The following is a 22,466-nucleotide window of genomic DNA, read 5'->3' on the forward strand; positions in this document are numbered from 1 at the left end:
GTCAGCTGCGCGCCGGCCGCCGGGAAAGGAGCCGGTTGCTAGGGGAGTGAGCGAGGAAGGGAGGGATCTGAACACGGAAGTGGTGGCGGCGCCTGGGGAGCAGGCGGAGGCGTTGACCGAGACGAATGGGAAGGAAGCCGGGCTCCGAGGGTGGGGGGGTTGCAGAAACGACCTACTAGAGGTGCTGGAGTGGCTGGGCTTCCCTTCTCCGATTCCGCGAGCGTCGGGAGTGATGGCGATGGTGATGGCGGCAGTTACTCGGACAGCACCAGTAAAGCTGCGCTCTGGGAGGTGAGTGGGGGAAGGGTGGCTGCCTGGCCTTGTAGGCCCTGGTCTTACCCCTGCCTTTCAGGCTCTCTTCCCAGGCAACCATGTTCGGGTCCTTGAATGGATCTAGCCCTTTCTTTGGACCAGTTTAGAGAAATGCTTGGACATTTTTTTCAAGAGAGAAAAGAAGGCGAGACCTCGTCGCACTTTAGTCTTGGCATCCTTTGTGCCCTCCTCACCTTGTCATTTCTGTAGAGATAAAAGAAGAAGGGCTTAATTTCAGTGCCGGTTGATTACTCTGGTCCCCGAAGGTATGGAATGTGCGTTAGTGCTTATTCCTTACTCTACCCAAATATCCCTTAAGAAAGTAATTTATTTGTGTTTCCTTATGTAGAACCCACCTGAAGTTCACCAAGGAACTTATTTAGAACTAAGAAGCAAACCGTATTGTTGAATACTTCATTTGGTTCCTGTAATCTGTGCTGAGGTCTTGGCCATTAATGCTTTTCTGTATTTCCACGTTCTCCATATTGATAAACCAATCTCTGATGAAAACTTTCACAATTATATTCATTCATTAGTATTTATCTTTGAGAGGTTTGGGGGGTACCCACGTAACAGTCTCAGTCGGACTTATTTAATGACCTAAGTGAGTGTTTTTCCATTGTAGAGATTTCCCTGCTGTTTTCAGTCTACTTTTCCATTTTGAAAAGTTACAAGTGCAGTTAGACAAAACCCGGGGTTCTCTTACCCCGATGGCCTTTTGTGAGGCATAGTTGTCCTCATTGCTGGACACTGAGATTTACCTATGAATGAAGAGGAAGAGTGGCCCAAAAGAAACTTGAAATTTAGGGGAAAATAGCCTACTGTTGACTGCCCACAAGAGCAAAGATATCTAAGATGAAGATAGACTGATCTATACTTTTGAGTTGCTATTAAATTCAGAAGTATTAATTGTACATATTTGGAGGATACGGTGTGATATTTCAGTACATGTAAACAATACATAATGATCGTGATTTATAGTTTTTATGACCAAGTAACTTCATATCATTGCGTAGTGTGGGGTTCAATATGTACTCTGATAATATTCACCTCTATATTGAACAGAGAGATGAGATTTCAGTGGAGAACTATCCAGCTCAGCATAAGAAAACTCTGCAAACTGCAGTGAATTATAGCTATAGAGTGTTTTAGCTACAATATCTTTAATACCATGTGACTTTAGAACTGTGAATGGTGTCCACATGTCTCTCTCTCTCTGCCATAGCAATCAAGCAGTTTGACTCATAGGTTAAAGAAAATGCCCTTTGCAAATTTCATATGTACGGAAGTAGCTTAGGTTTAGAGTTGAGCAATCCTGTGTTTTAATTTTGACTCTGATACCTTCTGTGACCTTGAGTATGCTGTTTTACTTTCCTGAATGTTGAATTCCTCATCTCTAAAATAGAGATGATGCCTAATTCTATTGAATTGTTGGAGTATACAGGAGATATTCACAGATATAACTGTTAATAATGTCTCATGTTTTTAATGGGGTTTTTGGAGTGGGCACTTAGTGACATTTAAAGTGAGATTTGTTTAATCGTTGAGCAAAATTTAAAATTTTGTAAAATTTTTCAAATATTAAAAGATTTATTCTTGCTTTTGCTAGTATGTTTGCACGATTCCATTTGTTTTAGTCAAATGCCTACAAATTGTAATTCCTTCAGTGAGTTCATGATCTCGTTGAGGGAAATAGTGCATTAATGAAGCATATGTAACTTAAATATTAGTAAAACTTTCTAATTATTTAAGATAACATAGCTTTTTTAAAGAGAAACCAATGTAGCTGTGTCACTGATAGGGGTGTCAAATTGTTCCAAATGGATTTTTTCGTCATCAACAGTACTTATCTCATAGGAGTAGGTAGCTGAATGAACTAACTGAAAATGATGCCAAGGTCACAGATTTGGTTACACTGAAGGTTAGTTAGCTTCCTCTGTAGTAACCACTCATAGTGCCCCTAGGCTCACAAATACTGTTGATCTCAAGGGGGATGGGGTGAGAAAACATGGATACACTACCATTTACCTATGATGGTATTATCTGTGTAAAAAATATACAATCTTACAGAGTTTTATCCAAGAGGATGTATAGTAGTATTGCCTTATGAAAGGAGTTTTTAAAATAGCTTTTCAGGGGCCAGCAGGTGGTGTGGTAGTTAAGACATTAGACTCCCACATGATTGACCATAATTTGAGTCCTGGACCCAGGCAGCTTGAAAGTCACGCCGGACACATGTGTGTGCGTGCCCAAAATCCCAGAAGAATGGAGGACAGAGAATTGCAGGTTGACCATCCCCACTAGGGGGTGATTTCTCACTTTCCCTTTCTCTGTCTCTCTCTCACACAAATGCACACCCCTAGGGCAAAATCCTAAAAAAGAAAACAATGCCTTTTCAATAAAATATGTACTTGATGTAAAAAAAAAAAGAAACATTAATCCTATGATAGATAAGGCTGGAATAGAGTGTTATCAATAGCCAAGGAGAATAAAATACTGGAAAAAAAAACACTTAAGAAAATCGAAAGTTATTTTATATCTCTAAATGTGTCCTGAAATTTACTGTCCTGTTTAATTTTCGGGTAAATCATCTTTGCACATGTGTAAACTTCTTAAAGTGTAGAGGGGAATGCAGTAAACTTCCCCTTCCTGTTTCTACTCCAGCCACTCAGTTCCCCTGGCTAAGGACAGCCTGTCTTTGATTCTTATATTACATTAACACGAGATCCTTACCACAGCAAGACAAATATAATCAGTTTCATAGATGGAAAAACTAAGACTCAGAAAGGTGATTTATCTAAAGTCACACATGACCAAATGTTAGAGCTAGAAACAGAGCCCCCAGGACTTTCATCTAGTCCAAGGTTTGTCTACCACACTGCTTCTCCAAATCATAGCTGTTGCCGTAAAACAAATTGTAAAAGCAATTTTATTTTAGAGTCTCATTTTACAGGCTTACAGTTGAAACTTGTTACCCCAGCTTATATATAAGCATATGAGGTTACTTCAAAAAAGTTCATGGAAAAATGGGAAGCATTTAAAAGTTAAAATTCTTTTTAAAGAATGTTTTATGTCAGGAGTAATATAAAGTTCTTTTTTTTTTTTTTGGAGAGATTTTCACTGTAGGGCGCGTGCCAGACAGACAGAGACATAGAGACAGAAAGCGAGAAATCACCCCCCAGGGGGTATAGTCACGCGGCAATCCCCTCTCCTCCATTCTCCTCTCGGGATCTTGGGCACGCACGTACACGCGCCCGGCGTGAGTTTTAAGCCACCAGGTCCGGGACACGAACCGCGGTCGACTACGTGGGAGTCCAGCGACATAGCCATTACGCTAACTGCTGGTTCCCAGGAGTAATATAAAGTTCTTAATGGCATTTCTGAAATGCTGGGGTCTGCTGAACTTCTGATTTACAAAGTAAGGTTTTGTGCAGATTTTTTAGCATCATCTATAGCCTTTATTTCATCTATTTTTTTCTTAATTCTGCCATTTTCTTATCCCTCATTTTTAGAATTTAGCTTCTTCTACATGAAAAGTTCTAAGTAACACTAGGAAGCAGCTAATACTTCTCTTTATTTCTCTCAGTGTATGCTTTTTCCATACATTTTCATCCCGGCAGTGAAAACATGAGGTAGTTGGCATTATGCAGACTTTATAATGGGAAAACTAAAGCTAAGTGCGTTTTTTTGTTGTTTAATAATTTGCTAGAAGGCACATGTACTTGCCTTACAGAGAGAAAAAGAAACGAAAATGAGAAAAACCCTCCTCTGCCACATTCTACAATCTCTTCCCCACCAATTCTGTTTCCGGGATTTTTTTGGCCATGCCCATACTTGCACTCAGCATGTTTTTCAAGCTTCTGGGTCTGGAACTTGAACCACACAGTTGGCCATGTGGAAGCCAGCTGTATTAATCACCACACCACTGGCTGGCCCTAAAGAGATTTTTTTTAAGCAGGTAATATGCCTAGTGAATGGCAAAGTGTGAATTTTAGCTTACTCTTAACACCCTAGCAGCCCATGCTATTTCATCTGTACCATGCTTATTTTAAAATATGACACAGTGGGGGCCAGCAGGTGGCGTGATGGTTTGGATACTGGACTCACACATGATTGACCGCAGTTTGAATCCTAGACCTGGCAGCTTGCTCTCTCTCTCTCTCTGGTGAATTAAAAATAATAATAAATAATTCTTTTTTAAAAATGACAGTGAAAACTCATATAGGTTGTTAATTTTGTAGTATCTTTAAATTATTTTAATTGTCTCTTTAGACTAAATTGGTCCTGGGAAAAAAGGAACTCAAGGAAGTGGACCAAAACATCAAGATTACTAGCTTCTACATAATGTAATTATGCCTCCCACCCCCTTTCTCAAAGTTCCATATTGAAAACTACATCTTGGAAGGAAGAAAATATATCTGTTCAATTTATTCCGTAAAATGCTTTAATAATATATCTTAAATATTCTGGTTTCTAAGGTTCTTTTAATCTTCCTTCCACTTTTAGAACTCCATGTCCTGCTAGCTCATTAAGTTTTCTGCAATTTCTTCACTCTGGATTAGCCTTCTTCAGTATCAGGTTCCTAGACATTTTCCCTGTCTTATAGCTAGTAAGCTCGGGGAACATACACTCATGTTATAGCGTGTTAGTGTTTCCCCAAAATTTGATTCACAAGAAAAGTATGTGTGATAAGTTAAATATAGAAAGCTGTGACCTAAACAGGTTTTTTTCCTGGAACCTTTTGTTAAATAAGCATTGTAATCTTCCAGAGAAGAAACATTTCTTAATCTTACTTGACAAGGGAACCCCTGTTCTCCAGAATGTGTATTAACAGCCTTTCAGAGCTAGCATCCACTAGAGTACAGATTGGGGAACACTGGCATAAGCAAACTATAATTAGGAAAGGAAGTGGGGAAAATAGGAAGGAAGGATATAATGGTACTAAATTAGTGATTACTTTTTTTTTTTTTAGTTACCCTTTAGTTAATTCCCATAAACCCTGGCTCACTAGCAGGGAAAAGGAGATACTTTAAAATATTTATTGGAGGAACCAGCCGATAGCATAGCAGTTATGTTACTGGACTCAGACATGGCCTACCAGTTTGAGTCCCAGACCTGGCGGCTTCAAACTCACATTGGGCACATGTACATGCATGCCCAAAATCCCAGAAAGAGAATGGAGGAAAAGGGATTGTGATGTGGCCATCCCCCCTGGGGGGGTGTTTTCTTACTTTCTCTCACTGTCTCTGTCTGACTCTCTCTCCAGCAAGTGCACATGCCCTTAAGGCAAAAACCTCTAAAACAATTATTAGAAAATGAACCCATATTACTTTTTTTTTTCTTTCTCAATATGACCAGAGAAAGACAGAGTGAAAGAGAAAGATGGAAAGTGAGAAAGCAAGCTACCAGGTCCGGGACTCAAACTGCAGTCAGCCAGCACCTTTAACCATCACGCCATCTGCTGGACCCTTAATTTTCTTTTTCAAAGAATTATTTTATTTAACTTTATTTATTTTTAAAAATATGACCAGAGAGGAAAAGGGTGAAAGAGAGACAGAAGTGAGAAAGCAAGAACCCATATTTTATAACTACAAAGAAAACTTTTATTTTAGTTAGCATTTTCTCAAATAAACCTGTTTTCATATTTGTTTCCTTAACATTCCAAGGAGTTCATCTCTTACCTGCTGTCTAATAAATTCCACCTGTGGAGCTTTAGTGTTTCTACAGAATCCCCCAATTCAAATATAACAGATTGTGATTAGAATGCTCACATGGAGATTTGGGGCACCTGATGGCAGGGAAACTTTAGAATCAGGAGAGATTGGTTGGTAACAGCCCAGGGCTGAATTACAGAATAATTATTTATTTGTACCTTTTTTTCCCTCTTCTTTTTTTGACTGTAGGGCACATGTGCTCGATGAGGTGGAGAAGTGGGGAGAGAAAATGAGAATTCACTGCCCCAGGCAGCTGTGCGTGGGGATGGTGTGGCCACTCTGCAATCACTTCTGGGATTTGGGGCATGCACGCACCCCGTGTGTTTTCTAAGCTGCTGAATCCGTATGCAAGCTACTCATTCAGCCATATGAGTCTGGCCATCTTAACTACTGTGCCACCTGGCTGGCCCTATTCATGAATTCTTTATGCTGTGTACAGAATTATTCTATATATGATAAAATTTATTTCAATTTAGTATTTACATGAATTCTCGTCTTAGATATACGATAGAACTGTAGGCTTAATTTAATCTCTGTAGACAGCGATTAAGTTACATATATGTTATGCTCTGTTACCTGACATCATACAAAATGCAAATGAATTTTCCAGATAAATGAAATGTAACCCTTTAATTATTGAGTTTAATTGTCTTCTATAGAAGTTTTAATTAAAATCACCTTTCCGGGAACCAGCAGTTAGCATAATGGCTATGTCGCTGGACTCCCACATAGTTGACCGCGGTTTGCGTCCCGGACCTGGTGGCTTAAAACTAACACCAGGCGCGTGTGCGTGCGTGCCCAAGATCCCGAGAGGAGAATGGAGGAGAAGGGATTGCAGCGTGGCCATACCCCCTGGGGGGTGATTTCTCGCTTTCTGTCTCTCTGTCTCTGTCTGTCTGGCGAGCGCACGTGCCCTATACCGAAAACCTCTCCAAAAAATATAAAAAATAAAATAAAATAAAATCACCTTCCCTGGCTTATAATTATTAGTTCACTAAGAACTAACTGAATCTTTTGTTAGTGAAAATAAAAATGCCACAGTGGACGTTCATTGTTATCAGTGTCATGGCACTTGGCGGTAGAAACTAGAACTGAATGGCTGCTCAATCTGGGAGCAAGCTTTCTTGGAAAGGCTTTTTTATAAACTTGCTTTTATAAACATTTGCCTCTTGCTCATTATGAAATAATGATTTAAATAAAGTCACTGTGTACTCCCCAGGGCAGTGTACTATAGCTGCCTTCATAAAAAATTAATTTTTGAATCAAGAGTCAAAGCAACCTTCTCCCCAGTGATTCTTTCTAAAAACAAACTTTCTTTGCATCTACCATCAAAATCCATGGTTTGTCAGCATCTTTCAAAGTATCGTTTTTGATGTCTGTACCACATAAAATTGGTGGTAAACCACCTCATCATTTTGTAGCTCCTTTTCTATCTCATTTATACAAAGTTTGTATAAAATCCCAAGAATTAATGATAGGCCATTTGGAAAGACACATTCAGGTTCAAAATCCTATACTTCTGTTTACATTCAGATTTTATATGTATGGCAAGACACCAGAGCACTTTTTTCTCTTAAGGCAGGATCTTACCTCGTTGCAATCCTCCTACCTCATTCTCTTAGCTGTGACTATACACATGTACCACCACACCCAGCTCTTTGTTTGACAGGATCTTACTAAGTGGCTGAGCCAGTTTAAAGGTCCTGATCCACTTGCCTCAGGCTTCCTGTGTTGCTGAGATTACAAGCGCCACTGTCATAACCCAGCCTTTAGATTAGACTGAGAATCAAACCCAGGCCTCTGATGCAGTGGTCCCAGCCTGCAGAACAACTGTCTTCTTAGCTGTGTGTGCCACAGTGATTGGGTCCCAAAGCACCCTTTTTAAAAATTCATATTTTTTTATAAATATAACAAAAATAATTTTGTTTTCACTGAAAGAAATGTTTTTCTTTATTCATGATACAGCACATGTGCATACATGAAACAGCAAGAGATGAGCACCTTCCACAGGGTCTGATCACACAGTAATCAACTTCCTCCAGTGCTTCATCCCATCAGATCTTAGGCACTTGTACACATGTTGAGTATTTTCCTGGTTCACCTTGTGGATTCAAACTGCCTTGGCCACATGGGATCCAGCTTCTTTTGAGCATTGCATTACTGCTACACCACAGAGCTGACCCGATAATGTTAATTTTTATTGAGAGCAATGAGAATGGATTTTTTAAAAATTTTTTTATTTAATGAAGCTTCTGGAAGAAATTAGAAGATTGTTTCCATGTTTTTAGCGTAAAGATGTGAGTTTATATACATGATGCATATTTATCACTTTTTAAAATTATTTTATTTAACTCTATTTACTTATTTAATTCGACCAGAAGGGGACAGAGCAAGCGAGAGAGAGAAAGTGAGAAAGTGAGCCCAGCAGATAGTGTGGTGGTTAAGGGCGCTGGATTCCCACTTGGCCAACCATGGTTCAATTCTCAGACCTAGCAGCTTGCTTTCTTACTTTCTGTCTTTCTCTCTCTCTCTGTCCCTCTCTAGTCAAATTAAAATGAGTAAATAAAGTTAAATAAAATAACTTTTTTGAAAAAAAAAAAAAAAACAAGAAAGAAAGGGAGACAGTAAGCTGCCAGGTCCAGGACTCAAACCATGGTTGGCAACGTGGGAGTCCAGTGCCCTTAGCCACCGCACCACCTGCTAGCCCCATATTTATCACTTTTGTAATGAAATCAAATAATGGTGAAAGAATTCTGAATTTTTCCTAACAAGATCTCCCCATAGCACAAGTTCTTTATTTTAATTTGTATTTATTATTACATTTATTATTTTTTAAATTTCAACAGAGAGAGAGAGGGAAAGTGAGAAAGCAAGCCACCAGGTCCAAGACTCAAACCACAGGCAGCCTTGTAGGAGTCCAACACCTTAGCCACCCCCACCACTTGATGGCTTCCATACAAGTTCTTTTTTATTTTTTTAAACAATTATTTTATTGGGGCCACCAGGTGGCATGGTGGTTAAGAGCACTGGACTCCCACATGGCCAGCCATGATTTGAAGTCTCGGACCTGGCAGCTTGCTCTCTCACTTTTTCTCTCTCTCTCGGTCACACTCTCACTCTCTCTTTCTCTCTGGTCAAATTAAAATAAGTAAATAAATAAAGTGAAATGAAATAATACTTTTTTTAAAAAAGCAGCTTGCTTTCTCACTGTTTATTTTGTTTTGTTTTGTTTTTAAGAATTATTTTATTAGGACCAGCAGTTGCCATAATAGCTATGTCGCTGGACTCCCATGTAGTCAACCGTGGTTTGAGTCCCAGACCCGGTGACTTAAACTCACGCAGGACACATATGCATGCGTGCCCTAGATCCTGAGAGGAGAATGGAGGAGAAGAGATTGTGGCATGGCCATCCCTCCGGAGGGAAATTTCTCACTTTCTGTCTCTCTCTGTCTTTCTGGCGAGCACATGTGCCCTATAGCAACCCCCCCCCCCAAATAAAAGAAGTATTTCATTTAATTTTAATTTGACCAGAGAGGGACAGAGCGAGAGAGAGAAAGAAAGTGAGAAAGCAAGCCACCAAGTCCAGGACTTGAACCGCGGTCGGCCATGTGGGAGTCTAGCACCTTTAACCACCATGCCACCTGCCGGCCCCACTCACAAGTTCTTTTAAGCAGGTACTTTCTCAGCATTTATTAAGATGTTAACCTATACCCTGAAGTGTTGTGAAGCTTGACTGAGTTAATATTAGTCATTTTGTAAAAGAAAAATGCATGACTCTTGCTAGAATTTCAACTTACTTAAGTATTTGACTCAAGATAACTACTGTGCTATAAAATTTCCATGATTATGTCTCACTAGAAGGCATTGTAAAGACTGTCTTACTTAACACAATCTACAAATTCATTCCAGCAGCACGCAAACAATTGTAGTACAGTGACCATCAGTAAAGAAATGGGGAAGACTGCTATAGCTAGTCAACATTTTGAATCCCCACTCTTCTTTAGAAACAGCACACTATCAGGCAAGTGACCATCTGACAAAGAGTGATGGTAACATTATCAACCAGATACTCAATAAATTTCAATTTTTATCATTTTAAAACAAATATAAATACAAGTTAAATTTTCTTCCTACTATGAAGACTATGATATTAGTTGACATTCTTGACCATATATTGATATAGCATAGTATAAAAGTCGTTATTCTTGAACATGAACTCAGTTTTCTAACAAAAGAACAGCTATCAGGCAAGTGAAATTTACATAGACTATAATCCTTAGATGACAGAACAACCAATCAGAAGATTTTTAGTGCATGAACTCTTTAAGTACAGGCAAATGTATGAAAAACTCAGCAAGGACAACGATAATTTTCACTTTTATTTCTTAGACACTTCCAGCATTAGCTGGGGTAAGAACAGTTATTTAACATTAAAACAGTTAACCTAAAATCCAGAGACACTTCATTGATTCATACTTATTACATACATCAAGTTTGCCAAAGTAAACCTGTTTTGTTAGTGTGTAAACTTGGAGGTTGGAAATTAGTTCTCTGGGGAAAATATGAAATTATTCTGTTGCTTCATTGCCTGTTGCATCCCAGCCATATCTGGCACATTGATTATTTCTCACCTTGAGACATTCGTTATCATCCTGGAAATTGTATTTGCTCATAAAAATCTCTTTACATTTGTAGTTAGCAACAGGTGAGAGATCAATACTCTATTTTTTATTTTTAAGTGTTTGGTTTTGTTTTCTAGTTTTAATTTTTTCCATGAAAGAGGAGGAAAGAGATATGGGTATCCCCAACGAGATCCTCATACCATGATCCAGCCCACCCTCAACCAGTCTGAAAAACACAACCAAGTTCCCCCTTCACCATGAACTGGAATACTGAGCACCTGAACCAAGAACCTTTACCTTTACATTACTATACTACCCTTGCGAACCCTGTGATTGCTTCTGTATGAACATTTTCTGTAAAACTGGCTTAATCACTATAGATAAGAAAGGAAATCCACCTTCTCCTTTTTTTTTTTAAATTCTTTTATTTATTTTTTTGGAGAGGTTTTGGCTACAGGACGTGTGTTCTTGCCAGAAAGACAGAGAGAGAGAGAGAGACAGAAAGCGAGAAATCACCCCCCAGGGAGGATGGCCACGCTGCAATCCCTTCTCCTCCATTCTCCTCTCGGGATCTTGGGCACGCACGCACACGCACCCGGCATGAGTTTAAGCCACCAGGTCCGGGACTCGAACCACAGTCGACTACGTGGGAGTCCAGCGACATAGCCATTGCGCTAACTGCTGGCCCCTCCACCTTCTCCTTTGAAAGTAGAGGTCTCCTGAAATAAACTGATACTTTTATTCATAATTGATTAACAGAAGTAAAGTCAGAACAAATTTATTAATATGCAAAAGTCCACGAGTTGTGCACAAAGTATGAGACTCAAAGAAGGGCCAGATGATTGAAATACCCTCTCTATAGGGAAGAAGGGAATGGAGAATAGACAGTTGAGATATGGATAGTGAATAATTATAGGTTAAATAAATGGACTTGAGAGACAGAAATTAGTTGGTAAATGATTTTCTTTTGTATTTGAATGAACCCAAGGATCAGACAGTATCTTGTGACAAAGTCCATCCAGGTCAGTAACTTGTGACAAAGTCCATCCAGGTGTGGTTACTCCTCAGTATTCATTGCTGTGATAGGAATTAATCTTCTCTAGTTAATATAGATTCCAGGAACAGAGTTCAAGACATTTGCATTCCTCTTAGTCCATAAAGAAGTTCTAAAAAGAGCCTCTTGCACTTCTTCAGGGAGAAGGGGGAAGGTTAGGGTGATCTTGACTCTCAGGTAGCTTCTAAAGCCTTCCAGTTTCATATTTTGGGGTAACATTTTCTGAGCCCCAACAATGCTTTAACAAAACATGGCAAAGAATTGTTTTTTGTTTTTTTCTTTTTTCTTTTCTAAATTGCTAGTGGGCGCATGTGCTCTACTGAGAGACAGAAAGACAGGAAGAGGGTGAAAGCACCCTGCAGTGGGTCGTGGTCATACCACAATCCCTTCTTCTCCACTTCTGTTGGGATTTGTAGAAAACACACACAGTGCTTAGAGTATTTTTCAAACTGCTGGGGCCAGGACTCAAACTGCAGTTAGACATGTGGAGTCCAGCTCCCCTAACCAGTAGGCTATGGGTTGACCTTGTTTATTTTTTATAATTTAATAAATAAATAAATAAATAAAAATTAATGGAAGTTTGGGGGAGTCAGCAGGTGGCATAGTGGTTACAATTCTGAGCTCCCATTTGGCCTACTGTAGTTTGAGTCCCAAACCCGGTGGCTTGAAAGTCATGTCGTGTGCATGTATATGCGCATGCATCCCCAAAATCCAAGGAAACGAGTGGAAGAGAAGGGATTGTGATGTGGATGGTTTCTCAGTTTCCCTCTCTGTCTGTCTCTTTCTCTCTGGCAAGCGCATGCACCCTGTGATAAAAACCTTTTTTAAAAAAAAATTGAGGGACCAGCAATTGGTGTAATGGCTATGTCACTGGACTTCCATGTAGTCGACCGCAGTCCAAGTCCTGGACCTGGTGGCTTAAACTCATGCCAGGCACATGTGCATGTGTGCCCAAAATCCTGGGAGAAGGAATTGCGGCATGGCCATCCCCCCTGGGGGGTGATTTCTCTCTTTCTGTCTCTCTGTGTCTCTCTGTCTTTCTGGCAAGTACACACGCTCTATAGCAAAAACTCTCCACCAAAAAAAAAAAAAAAAGTTTTTGTTAACATTTATTGAGGACAGTACATTTAGGATCCGAATTGAGTATTTTACATGCATTATTTAATTTAAATTCCAACAGCCCAGTGAAATACAGTATCAATACCTCCATTTTTCAGTTTAATGAACTAAGGTTTCAAGGTTACGTGACTAGTATGAAACAGGAACTGGACTAAAACTGCCTGTCATCCTTGCACAGTGAAACTGCATCCTTACAATAAACATGTACAGAAATATTGAAAATATTAAAATAGCCATTGTTAGGTGGTGAGGTAATAGGTAGTTTTTACTTTTTTTTCTTATTTTATGACTGATTTGACCTTTTCCCAGAAAGCATGAATTACTTTTATTTTCATGTTCCTCAAAATGATACATATACCTGTGTTAAAAATTAAATTGAAGGACAGTAGGAGGCATGGAGATTAAGGTGACTGGATCCCATCTTACTGACTGCATGATTCAAGTCTTGGACCTGGGGCTTGAGGACCACACTGGGCACCTGTGCATGTGCATGTGTGCCCAAAATCCCCAAGAGGAGATTGAGGAGAAAGGATTGTGATGTGGCCATCCCTCCTCCCCCATGGGGATGATTTCTCACTTTTCATCACAATCTCTATTTGTCTCTTTCCAGCAAGCACATGTACCCTATAGCCAAACTAAAAACTAAATAAACTAATTGATTAATTCATTAAAAACAACTTAAATTGAGTCAAAAAGCTTAGCTAAGCTAAGAAATGCTGTGATCCTCTCTTACTCCATCCCAGATACCTATTTTCAAATATGTTGACTGTTTTTCTGATATTCACCTTCATATTCTAAGTAATGTTTTTACTTCTCTTTCTTGATTTATCAATTTTTAGACATTATCTGTGAAGTTCTTATAAAACATAGGATTTTACTTCTTCTATCTTTCTTTTTATAGTTGTATCACAATTTTGATGAATGTAAAACTCTCATTTGCTGCTCAGCAAGTAGTCTTACTTTTCTTTCTTTTTTTTCCTCTTTATATTGCCAGGGGTATGCACACAGGGGAGAAAGAGGTGGCATCCTCCCCAATAGCGAGTGGTCACACCGCAATCCTTTTTATCTCCATTTCTCCATCCCATCAGGATTTTGAGTGGCCCCTTGTGCACGGGCACCTGGTATGTTATTCAAGCCATGGGGCCTTGATTTGAACCACAGTTGGCCACATGGCATCCTATTCTCAATGCATAGCACTTAACCACTGGCTCTATAGGATCAGCCCAATTCCATTTTCTTTTATAATTCATGAATTTTCTTGTGATAATTATCTAATTCTTTTTCCATTTGTTTTCTTATCCATTCAATTTAAATCTTCCAAGACTCAAATTATATTTTTTCTCAAGATTTTCTACCTTGGAACCTTATACCTTTTTGTATATTTATATGCTCTCTAGCAGCACCAGATAACCACTCCAGTCTGGAGATGTTCCTGCTTCATCTTCCCCGGAATTCACATTGCTTCTCTCCTGTATCAAATGTTTTATTTTTCTGTGCCTCATGTGTTCCTTTGTTTGGAGTTTACACCTTAGTTTTAGAGGAGTATATCACCCAATATGAGGTAAAATTGATACTTTGCATATCTGGAAATTTCTATATTTTATCCTATTGTTTGATTGATTGGTTGGGTATCTCTTCAAGGTAGGAAACTAACCTCTAGCTTCCAATGTTACTTTGAGAAGCCAAATTTTATTTACAGTCTTCTGATTACAACTTTTTAATCTTTCCTAAAGATAAAGATTCTGTGAAATAGTAATGTGTTGATCCTCTGGTTTTCTTGTCTTTTCTACCTCATTGACCTTTTTTTATTTCCTTAATTTATCCTCCAATTTCTATTGAATGTTTTATTTCAACAATCAACAATTACATTTTTAACATTTTTCTTTGTCTTTCCTTTTTTTTCGGGGGGGGGGAGATTTTTGCTATAGGGTGCATGCACTTGCCAGAAAGACAGAGAGACAGAAAGTGAGAAATCACCCCCCAGGGGGGATGGCCACGCCGCAATCCCTTCTCCTCCATTCTTCTCTTGGGATCTTGGGCACGCACGCACACGTGCCCAGCATGAGTTTAAGCCATCAGGTCCAGGACTCGAACCGTGATCGACTACATGGGAGTCCAGCGACATAGCCATTATGCCAACTGCTGGCCCCTGTCTTGTCTTTTTTAGTTTGCCAGAGTGCATGTGCACTAGCCAGAGATAGAAGGAGAAAGCATTAACCATGAGGAATGGTCATGCTACAATCTCTTCTCCCTTTCTAAATCCTATCAAGATTTGGGGCATGCACGGGACCAACAGATAACGTAATGGCTATGTCGCTGGACTCCCACGTAGTCGACCATGGTTCGCATCCTGGACCCAGTGCCTTAAAACTCACGCTGGGCACATGTGCATGCATGCCCAAGATCCTGAGAGGAGAACGGAGGAGAAGGGATTGTGGCGTGGCCATCCCCCCTGGAGGGGGGGGTGATTTCTCGCTTTCTGTCTTTCTGTCTCTGTCTGGTGAGTGCACATGCCCTATAGCAAAAAAAAGGGGGGGGGGATTTGAGACATGCAGGCATACATGCCCAGTGTGGTATTTAAGCCAGCAAGTCTGGGGTTTAGACGTGGTGATCCATGCAGAATCTATATAGCTCCCTAACCACCAGGACACAAGTCTGGCCCATTCCCACCTCCGTATTTATAGCATTTTATGTTTTCTTTTAACTTGAAAGAAAGTGATTTTAATTTCTACACCTTCCATGGTTACTGGTTTCTCCCAAGTTCTCTGTTTGGGTCTGTCGTTTATGTTAGAAGCTTTCTTCAAAAACCTAATAACCTGGGAACCAGCAGTTAACATAATGGCTATGTCACTGGACTCCCATGTAGTCAACCACAGTTCGAGTCCTGGACCTGGCAGCTGCAATCCCTATTCTTCATTTCTCTCTCCTGTCATTATTTTGGGCATGCATCCCTATGGGCCTGGGCCCTGAGTTATTTATCAAGCCAGCTGACTCTGAAAATCAAACTACATGATGGCCATGGCAGTCCACCAAGCCATAGGCTGGCCCACCTTCCAGTTTTTATTTGGAGGATTCCTAACTGTCAGCATCTGTAAGTCTTTTCTTTTGGGCCATTTTGTTTATCTAGCAAAGTATCTTTTATTCTGCTTTTAGAGAGGTATGTCTGACCCCTGGAATTCTGGGAGCTAGATGGAAGGGAACAAGGGAACTTTCATCTAGTCATTTCTGGTTTTAGTCCCAAGCTGCCCTTCTACTATTTCTGGTGTCCAAAGTCCTGAGCCTTTCTGGTTCAGTTTCTTCAAATAATAAATGTCTCATCTCTAAATGTTGACATAGGTGTTTCTTTGATTTTTACCCCCTCCACTTTATTATTTTCTGTGAAAGCAGTAAGAAACTTAACTGCTTTTAGGCAAATTTTCAACCCTCCTCCCTGTTTTCCACCCTGTTCTCTATACTTTCTATAGCACCTGGTGCCTATGGGTCCTGACCTTTGGCTTCTTTTGTTTTGTTTGTTTGTTGTTTTTGGCTTTGTTCTTGCTATAGGATGCTTGTTGCACACCAAAGTGAAACAGAAGGAAAGTGAGCAATCATCCCCACCCTCCTCGCCCCCGTGGGGTTGGCCATGCCACAGTGCCTTCTCCATACTTGTCTGGGGATTTGGGGCATGCACACACACACCTGGAATGTTTTTCAAGCCGCCAGGTCTAGGATTTAAATTGCACAGTTAGCCTCATGGGATCCAGCGCCTTAACCACCATACCACCTGCTAGATTATATATTGCCTTCTTACTCATTACCACTGTGCATTGTGTCACCATTCCTGCATTCATTTTCTTGCCTTGTATTTTGTGATTCAGTTATAAATCTCTGCCAGTTTTATTGAAGATGAGGTTTGTGATTGTATCTTATTCCTTTTTGGGGGGGCTGTCCACTTAGAAATGAGGCAAAAAAGATTGTCATTCAGCCATTTTCATACTGGATAATTCTTTCTTTTATAATTAGATAAAAACATAAAGCTATTTTCATTTTGCAGGGAAATCAAGTTACATTACTTATTAAGAAATTTAGTAATGGAAAAAGAGAGTTGTAACCAAGGAAGCATTTTATAGATCAAAAGATTTTACAGGCACTTGGTTGTTTCTGAAGGCAACAAGAAGTATGTGAGAGAATTTGAAGGAGTGCCCTGGTAAAGATACGAATGTTGTCAAGAATACAGGTAGAGAATTTAGCTCTGATACAGGAATGAAGGAAGAAATGTCACAAGTTAGAGCAAGTCAGCGAGATTAAGGAACTTATATCCAGTGGAGAAAAATTGGTCTTACAGCTGATAAACTATTTTTAATACTTAGTTAACAAGTAAAATAAATGAACATTTTGAACCTTAATCAATGACTTTTTTTTTTTTCCCAATATTTTTGCCATAGCGTGTGTGTGCTTGCCGGAAGGAAACAGAGGGAAGGTGAAAAATCACCTGCCAGGGGAATGGCAACACTGCAGTCCCTTCTCCTCCATTGTCCTCTCAGGATTTTGGGCACACAAGCCGCTAGGCCCAGGACTCAAATCATAGAGTTGGCCATGTGGGATCCAGCACCTTAACCACCATACCACCTGCTGGCACTTTGTTTTTTGTTTTGTTTTGTTTTAATGATAACATGCATACATGCTTGCCTGGTAGAGAGGGCGAGGGAGAAGTACCTTAGGCAGGGTCTAATCATGTCACAGCCCATTTTCTCAGCCCTCTAGCTCCTCAGGTTCCTGTGCTTCCATATGCAACTAGCATGATTTCAGGTTAACCTGGAGATCCAAACCCACAGTCCCTGTATGGCTTCCAGCCTTGCAGAGCAGTTCTTTTACTGCTGTGCTACAGAAACTTGGCCAGTTAATGACTTCATATTCTTCAGCCTGTTTTATTGCTTCTGCTTGTTTTTTTTATTCAGTGGAATTTAGTCAACAGCCAAAGTGTACTATTGAATATAATTTTGGCTGTGCTAAGTGATGTTTCTTTCAAAATTAAATAAGAAACATTTTTCCTACAGATTTCGAATGATTATATACCAGTGAGCTCGCTAAATCAAAATAAATACAATCACATGCTACTCAATATTTAGAAATGGTGTACTTTATATGACAAGTCTGTATTATTCATTCACACTTTTAAGCACTTGCCAATCATATTTGCCAACACAGATGCTTGTTTCAGATCCTACTACTTTGGAAATGGATTTAAGTGTTTGTAGACATTTGTTTTTGACTGTTGGGATGTTTATTGTTCTCTGACATAATCCAGAACTTAATTATAATCACAATGTTGAGTGACTGATTTTCTCAGTCATAAAATTCAACTTTCATTTTTAAAATATTTAGAATTGTAGAGCCCCTTCCCCCCACTTCTTGGCTTAAGTTTTATTCCACTGAAGAATACTTAAGTAATTTCCATCTATGACTTACCATACCGTTAGTCGTCATGAAGCTCAGTGTTTTATACTATGAGGTCTAGTATGTCTAATATAGAAATTTGTTTGTTTTCAAATGGTCAAGAATGCAAGGGAATGTGTCTGTAAAAGTGCCTTTTTTTTTTAAGAGTTTTTTTTGCTATAAGGCTAATGCACTTACTGGAGAGACAGAGAAACAGAAAGCAATAAATCACCTGCCAGGGGGAATACCCATGCCACAATCCTCTTCTCCATTCTCCTCTCAAAATTCTAGGTGCACTCTCATACGTGCCAAGCATGAGTTTCAAGTCACCAGGTCTAGGACTCAAACTGCAGTCGACTACATGGGAGTCCACCTCATGTAGGAGTTGGACTCAACCCATTACACAATCTGCTGATCCCCAAAGGCCAAATTTTACTCAATTTCATATTTAAAAACTGCCCAGACCAATAGCAGACTTGACCAGTTGGAATGGATTGACTAAACTGCATTGGAAATGCTTGCTTGGCATTCCTATTATTAATGAAGATTGCTTAATATGTTCTTACATCTTTATAACTTAAAATTGTTTATATTAACAATCATTAGGAAAGGAAACAAGGTCATGGAAATGAAGGATCTATTACATACAGGGTGATGGTTCTCAAACACAGTAGCTCATGAGTTTGTGACTGTCTCTTACAAAGAATTCACTGTTATGAGGTAAGAAAAATAAGGTAAAGTAAAATGAGTGTAAATATGCTTTAAGATAGAAATTATACACATTATAGCTGAGAAAGGAGGCTTGGCTTCTTCTGATCCACACTGAAAATTAGCTGTGGGAAAGGAACCCAGACTTAACATTATGGCACAATGAATTTATTAATATATGTAGAGCAGCTTATTTAAATGGTAATAAAATACCTTGGTACTTCTTTCCAACAGAGTCACTATTCTTTCATGTGCTAATTATACTTTTTACTCTTGTATCTGATTGAGACTTGATATATAAACTGTACAAGGTAGATGACAAATGGCTAATGGCTTTTTTCAAAAAAAAGATACATTCAGAAGGTTCCAAGAAGAAACTTCCTGCCAGAAAAACTGGAAAAGCAGTATTTATAATACTGGAATTTGTGTCTAACTTGTTAAAATGGCAGAAAATAGTGAAAGTACTAGTAAAAATGTAGACGTAAGGCCCAAAACTAGTCGGAGTAGAAGTGCTGACAGAAAGGACGGTTATGTATGGAGTGGGAAAAAGCTGTCTTGGTCAAAAAAGAGTGAGAGTTGTCCAGATGCTGAAACAGTGAATGCTATAGAAAAAATTGAAGTTCCTTTAAGGAGTCAAGAAAGGAAGCACAGCTGTTCATCCATTGAACTGGACTTAGATCATTCCTGTGGGCATAGGTTTTTAGGCCGATCTCTTAAACAGAAACTACAAGATGCTGTGGGGCAGTGTTTTCCAATAAAGAATTGTAGCAGTCGGCACTCTTCAGGGCTTCCATCTAAAAGAAAAATTCATATCAGTGAACTCATGTTAGATAAGTGTCCTTTCCCACCTCGATCAGATTTAGCTTTTAGGTGGCATTTTATTAAAAGACACACAGCTCCCATAAATCCCAAATCAGATGAATGGGTAAACGCAGATTTGTCTCAGAGTGAATTGAGGGATGGTCAGCTAAAACGAAGAAATGTGGAAGAGGATATAAACTGTTTCTCACATACCAGTGTTCAGCCTTGTGTCATAACCACCAACGATGCTTCATGTAGAACTGGTCCTGTGACTGGCTCTGTGATGAACCTGATTTCAAATAACAGTATAGAAGATAGTGATATGGATTCAGATGATGAAATTATAACCCTTTGCACAAGTTCCAGAAAAAGAAATAAGCCCAAATGGGAAATGGATGATGAAATCCTGCAGCTGGAAACACCTCCTAAATACCACACTCAGATCGATTATGTACACTGTCTTGTACCAGACCTCCTTCAGATCAATAACAACCCATGTTACTGGGGAGTTATGGATAAATATGCAGCTGAAGCTCTACTAGAAGGAAAACCAGAGGGTACCTTCCTACTTCGAGACTCCGCACAGGAGGACTATTTATTCTCTGTTAGTTTTAGACGCTATAGTCGTTCTCTTCATGCTAGAATTGAACAGTGGAATCACAACTTTAGCTTTGATGCACATGATCCTTGTGTCTTCCATTCTCCTGATATTACTGGGCTCCTAGAGCATTATAAGGACCCTAGTGCCTGTATGTTCTTTGAACCACTTTTATCCACTCCTTTAATTCGAACTTTCCCTTTTTCACTGCAGCATATATGCAGAACAGTTATTTGTAACTGTACAACTTATGATGGCATTGATGCTCTTCCAATTCCTCCTTCTATGAAATTATATCTGAAGGAATATCATTACAAATCAAAAGTTAGAGTACTCAGAATTGATGCACCAGAACAACAGTGCTAATAAAGGAATAGAAATGTGGAAACAATTATATACATATTTTCATTTAATATTTTATTTTTCTTATTATACAACTTTGGATTTTTCTATAAAGGCAGTTTGAGTCCAAAACAAACATATGCCCTAAATTTTACATGCAGATCAGTTTATTTTTCTTATGATAACACTAATTGTTTAAGGTTATACACCAGAGGTTAATAGATATTTTTAATCAAGTATTTTGTTTTTGTTTTTACCATGTAGGTTATATACTTATATTTTTTCCTTTCTTTTATTTATCATCCAGGTACATTTTAATTGGGTAGGCATTGCACATGTATTTGAATATTCTGTATTTCATGCTTTTCTTTCAAAATACTCTTATACCCTTTTCTACATGTAAAATATTTTAATCTATGCTGTCAGTATTCCTATACATAAAATACAGTTTCCCTAAGCCCCCCCCTTTGTATTGAGTTGATTTTAAATTCTTCAGTAAAGTTGAGTGTTATAATTCATCATCCATACTTATGTAATTGACTTTTGTGAATTATTGATAGTGTTGTTAAAGATAACAAATGATTTAAAGTTAAACATGATGTGTTTTCATTTTAAATATTAACTATTTTAGCAGGATTACTGAATTTGGTTAATCTTATCCATGAGAATCAGATGAGAATATTCTGGGCACATTTATTCTACAGTGTGACATGGTCATTTGTTATTTCTCAATAAGCCTTTCTCTCAACCTGGAGGAGTTAATCTTCAAAACATGCATTTTTGTTTCATTCTCAATGGAAGCTTTAAAAATAATGACTTCACTATTAGTAGCCAGTAGTTACTGAAGTGCCGAAGTAACTGGTTTTTTCTGTATTAACTTATGAACTATTGTTTCTTCTCAGTCCTTTTGTAGAAATTCTGAGTCTATTACTTTGGAGAAATTCTATAGTTTATAAGTAGCCACAAATATCCACAATTAACCAAAGAGTACTTAAGTAGCTTTTTCATTATTTTAAGTTGAAGTTGAGTGACAATTCAAGAAATAAACCTTGTGTTCAGTGTTCAAGAAGCTTAATTCTGTTTTTGATCCTCAATTTGCAAGTTCTTATTCCCATCTTCAGAATTAACTTAGGTCTTCAGTATGGCTTCAGAAAAAAAAAATAAAGAGAAGAAGGCCTCTGGACAACTACATGACTTATGTCATACCGAATGGTATTGGGCAAAAGGTAATACTTTAAATTTATGATCCCAAGAATAGAAAAGCATTTTTGGAAACCTCGTTAGTCCAGTAATAAAGATAAATCAAGTGTTATCCTGTCTAACTCTTTGTTAAATGAATCAATGAATAATAAATCTAGACAGATTGCCTGATTTTCTTTCTGATGAATTGTCTACCTCTTGTACTAATTGGATTTTTTTTTTTGAGAGGTTTTTGATATAGGGCGCGTGCGCTCCCCAGATAGACAGAAAGCAAGAAATCACTCCCCTGGGTGGGATGGCCAGGCCACAGTTCCTTCTCCTACAGTCTCTTCTTGGGATCTTGAGCACGCACTTGTACGCGCCCAGCATGAGTTTAAGCCACCGGGTTGGGGAACTCATACTGGGGTCAACTACATGGAAGTCCAGCGACATAGTCATTATGCCAACTGCTGATCCCACTGATTGGCATTTTTTTAATTGATTTCTTGATGCTAAGGTTAGCAGTATCAGGAAACTGCTTCTACCTGGCTTGAAAGAAATTTGACTCATAAATTTTCAAGTTAGAACAAATGTTTGTTAAT

General features: G+C 38.8%; 1 protein-coding gene across 1 annotated transcript; it reads left to right on the forward strand.

Annotated features, from left to right (window-relative positions):
* The first annotated feature begins 18 nt into the window (after positions 1-18).
* SOCS4 (suppressor of cytokine signaling 4) lies at positions 19-22,056 on the forward strand. Its single transcript, XM_006160568.3, has 2 exons — positions 19-291; positions 19,295-22,056. The coding sequence occupies exon 2, from the start codon at positions 19,387-19,389 to the stop codon at positions 20,707-20,709; it is 1,323 nt and encodes a 440-aa protein (XP_006160630.1). The 5' UTR covers positions 19-291; positions 19,295-19,386; the 3' UTR covers positions 20,710-22,056.
* Positions 22,057-22,466: the final 410 nt, after the last annotated feature.

The sequence above is a fragment of the Tupaia chinensis genome, unplaced genomic scaffold, assembly GCF_000334495.1.
Source record: "Tupaia chinensis unplaced genomic scaffold, TupChi_1.0 Scaffold000688_1, whole genome shotgun sequence".
In the NCBI taxonomy this organism is placed as follows: Eukaryota; Metazoa; Chordata; class Mammalia; order Scandentia; family Tupaiidae; genus Tupaia; species Tupaia belangeri.

Bases quoted from the DNA above. Each gene is read 5' to 3' on its own strand.
- SOCS4 (XM_006160568.3), top strand. From the start codon at position 19,387: ATGGCAGAAAATAGTGAAAGTACTAGTAAAAATGTAGACGTAAGGCCC.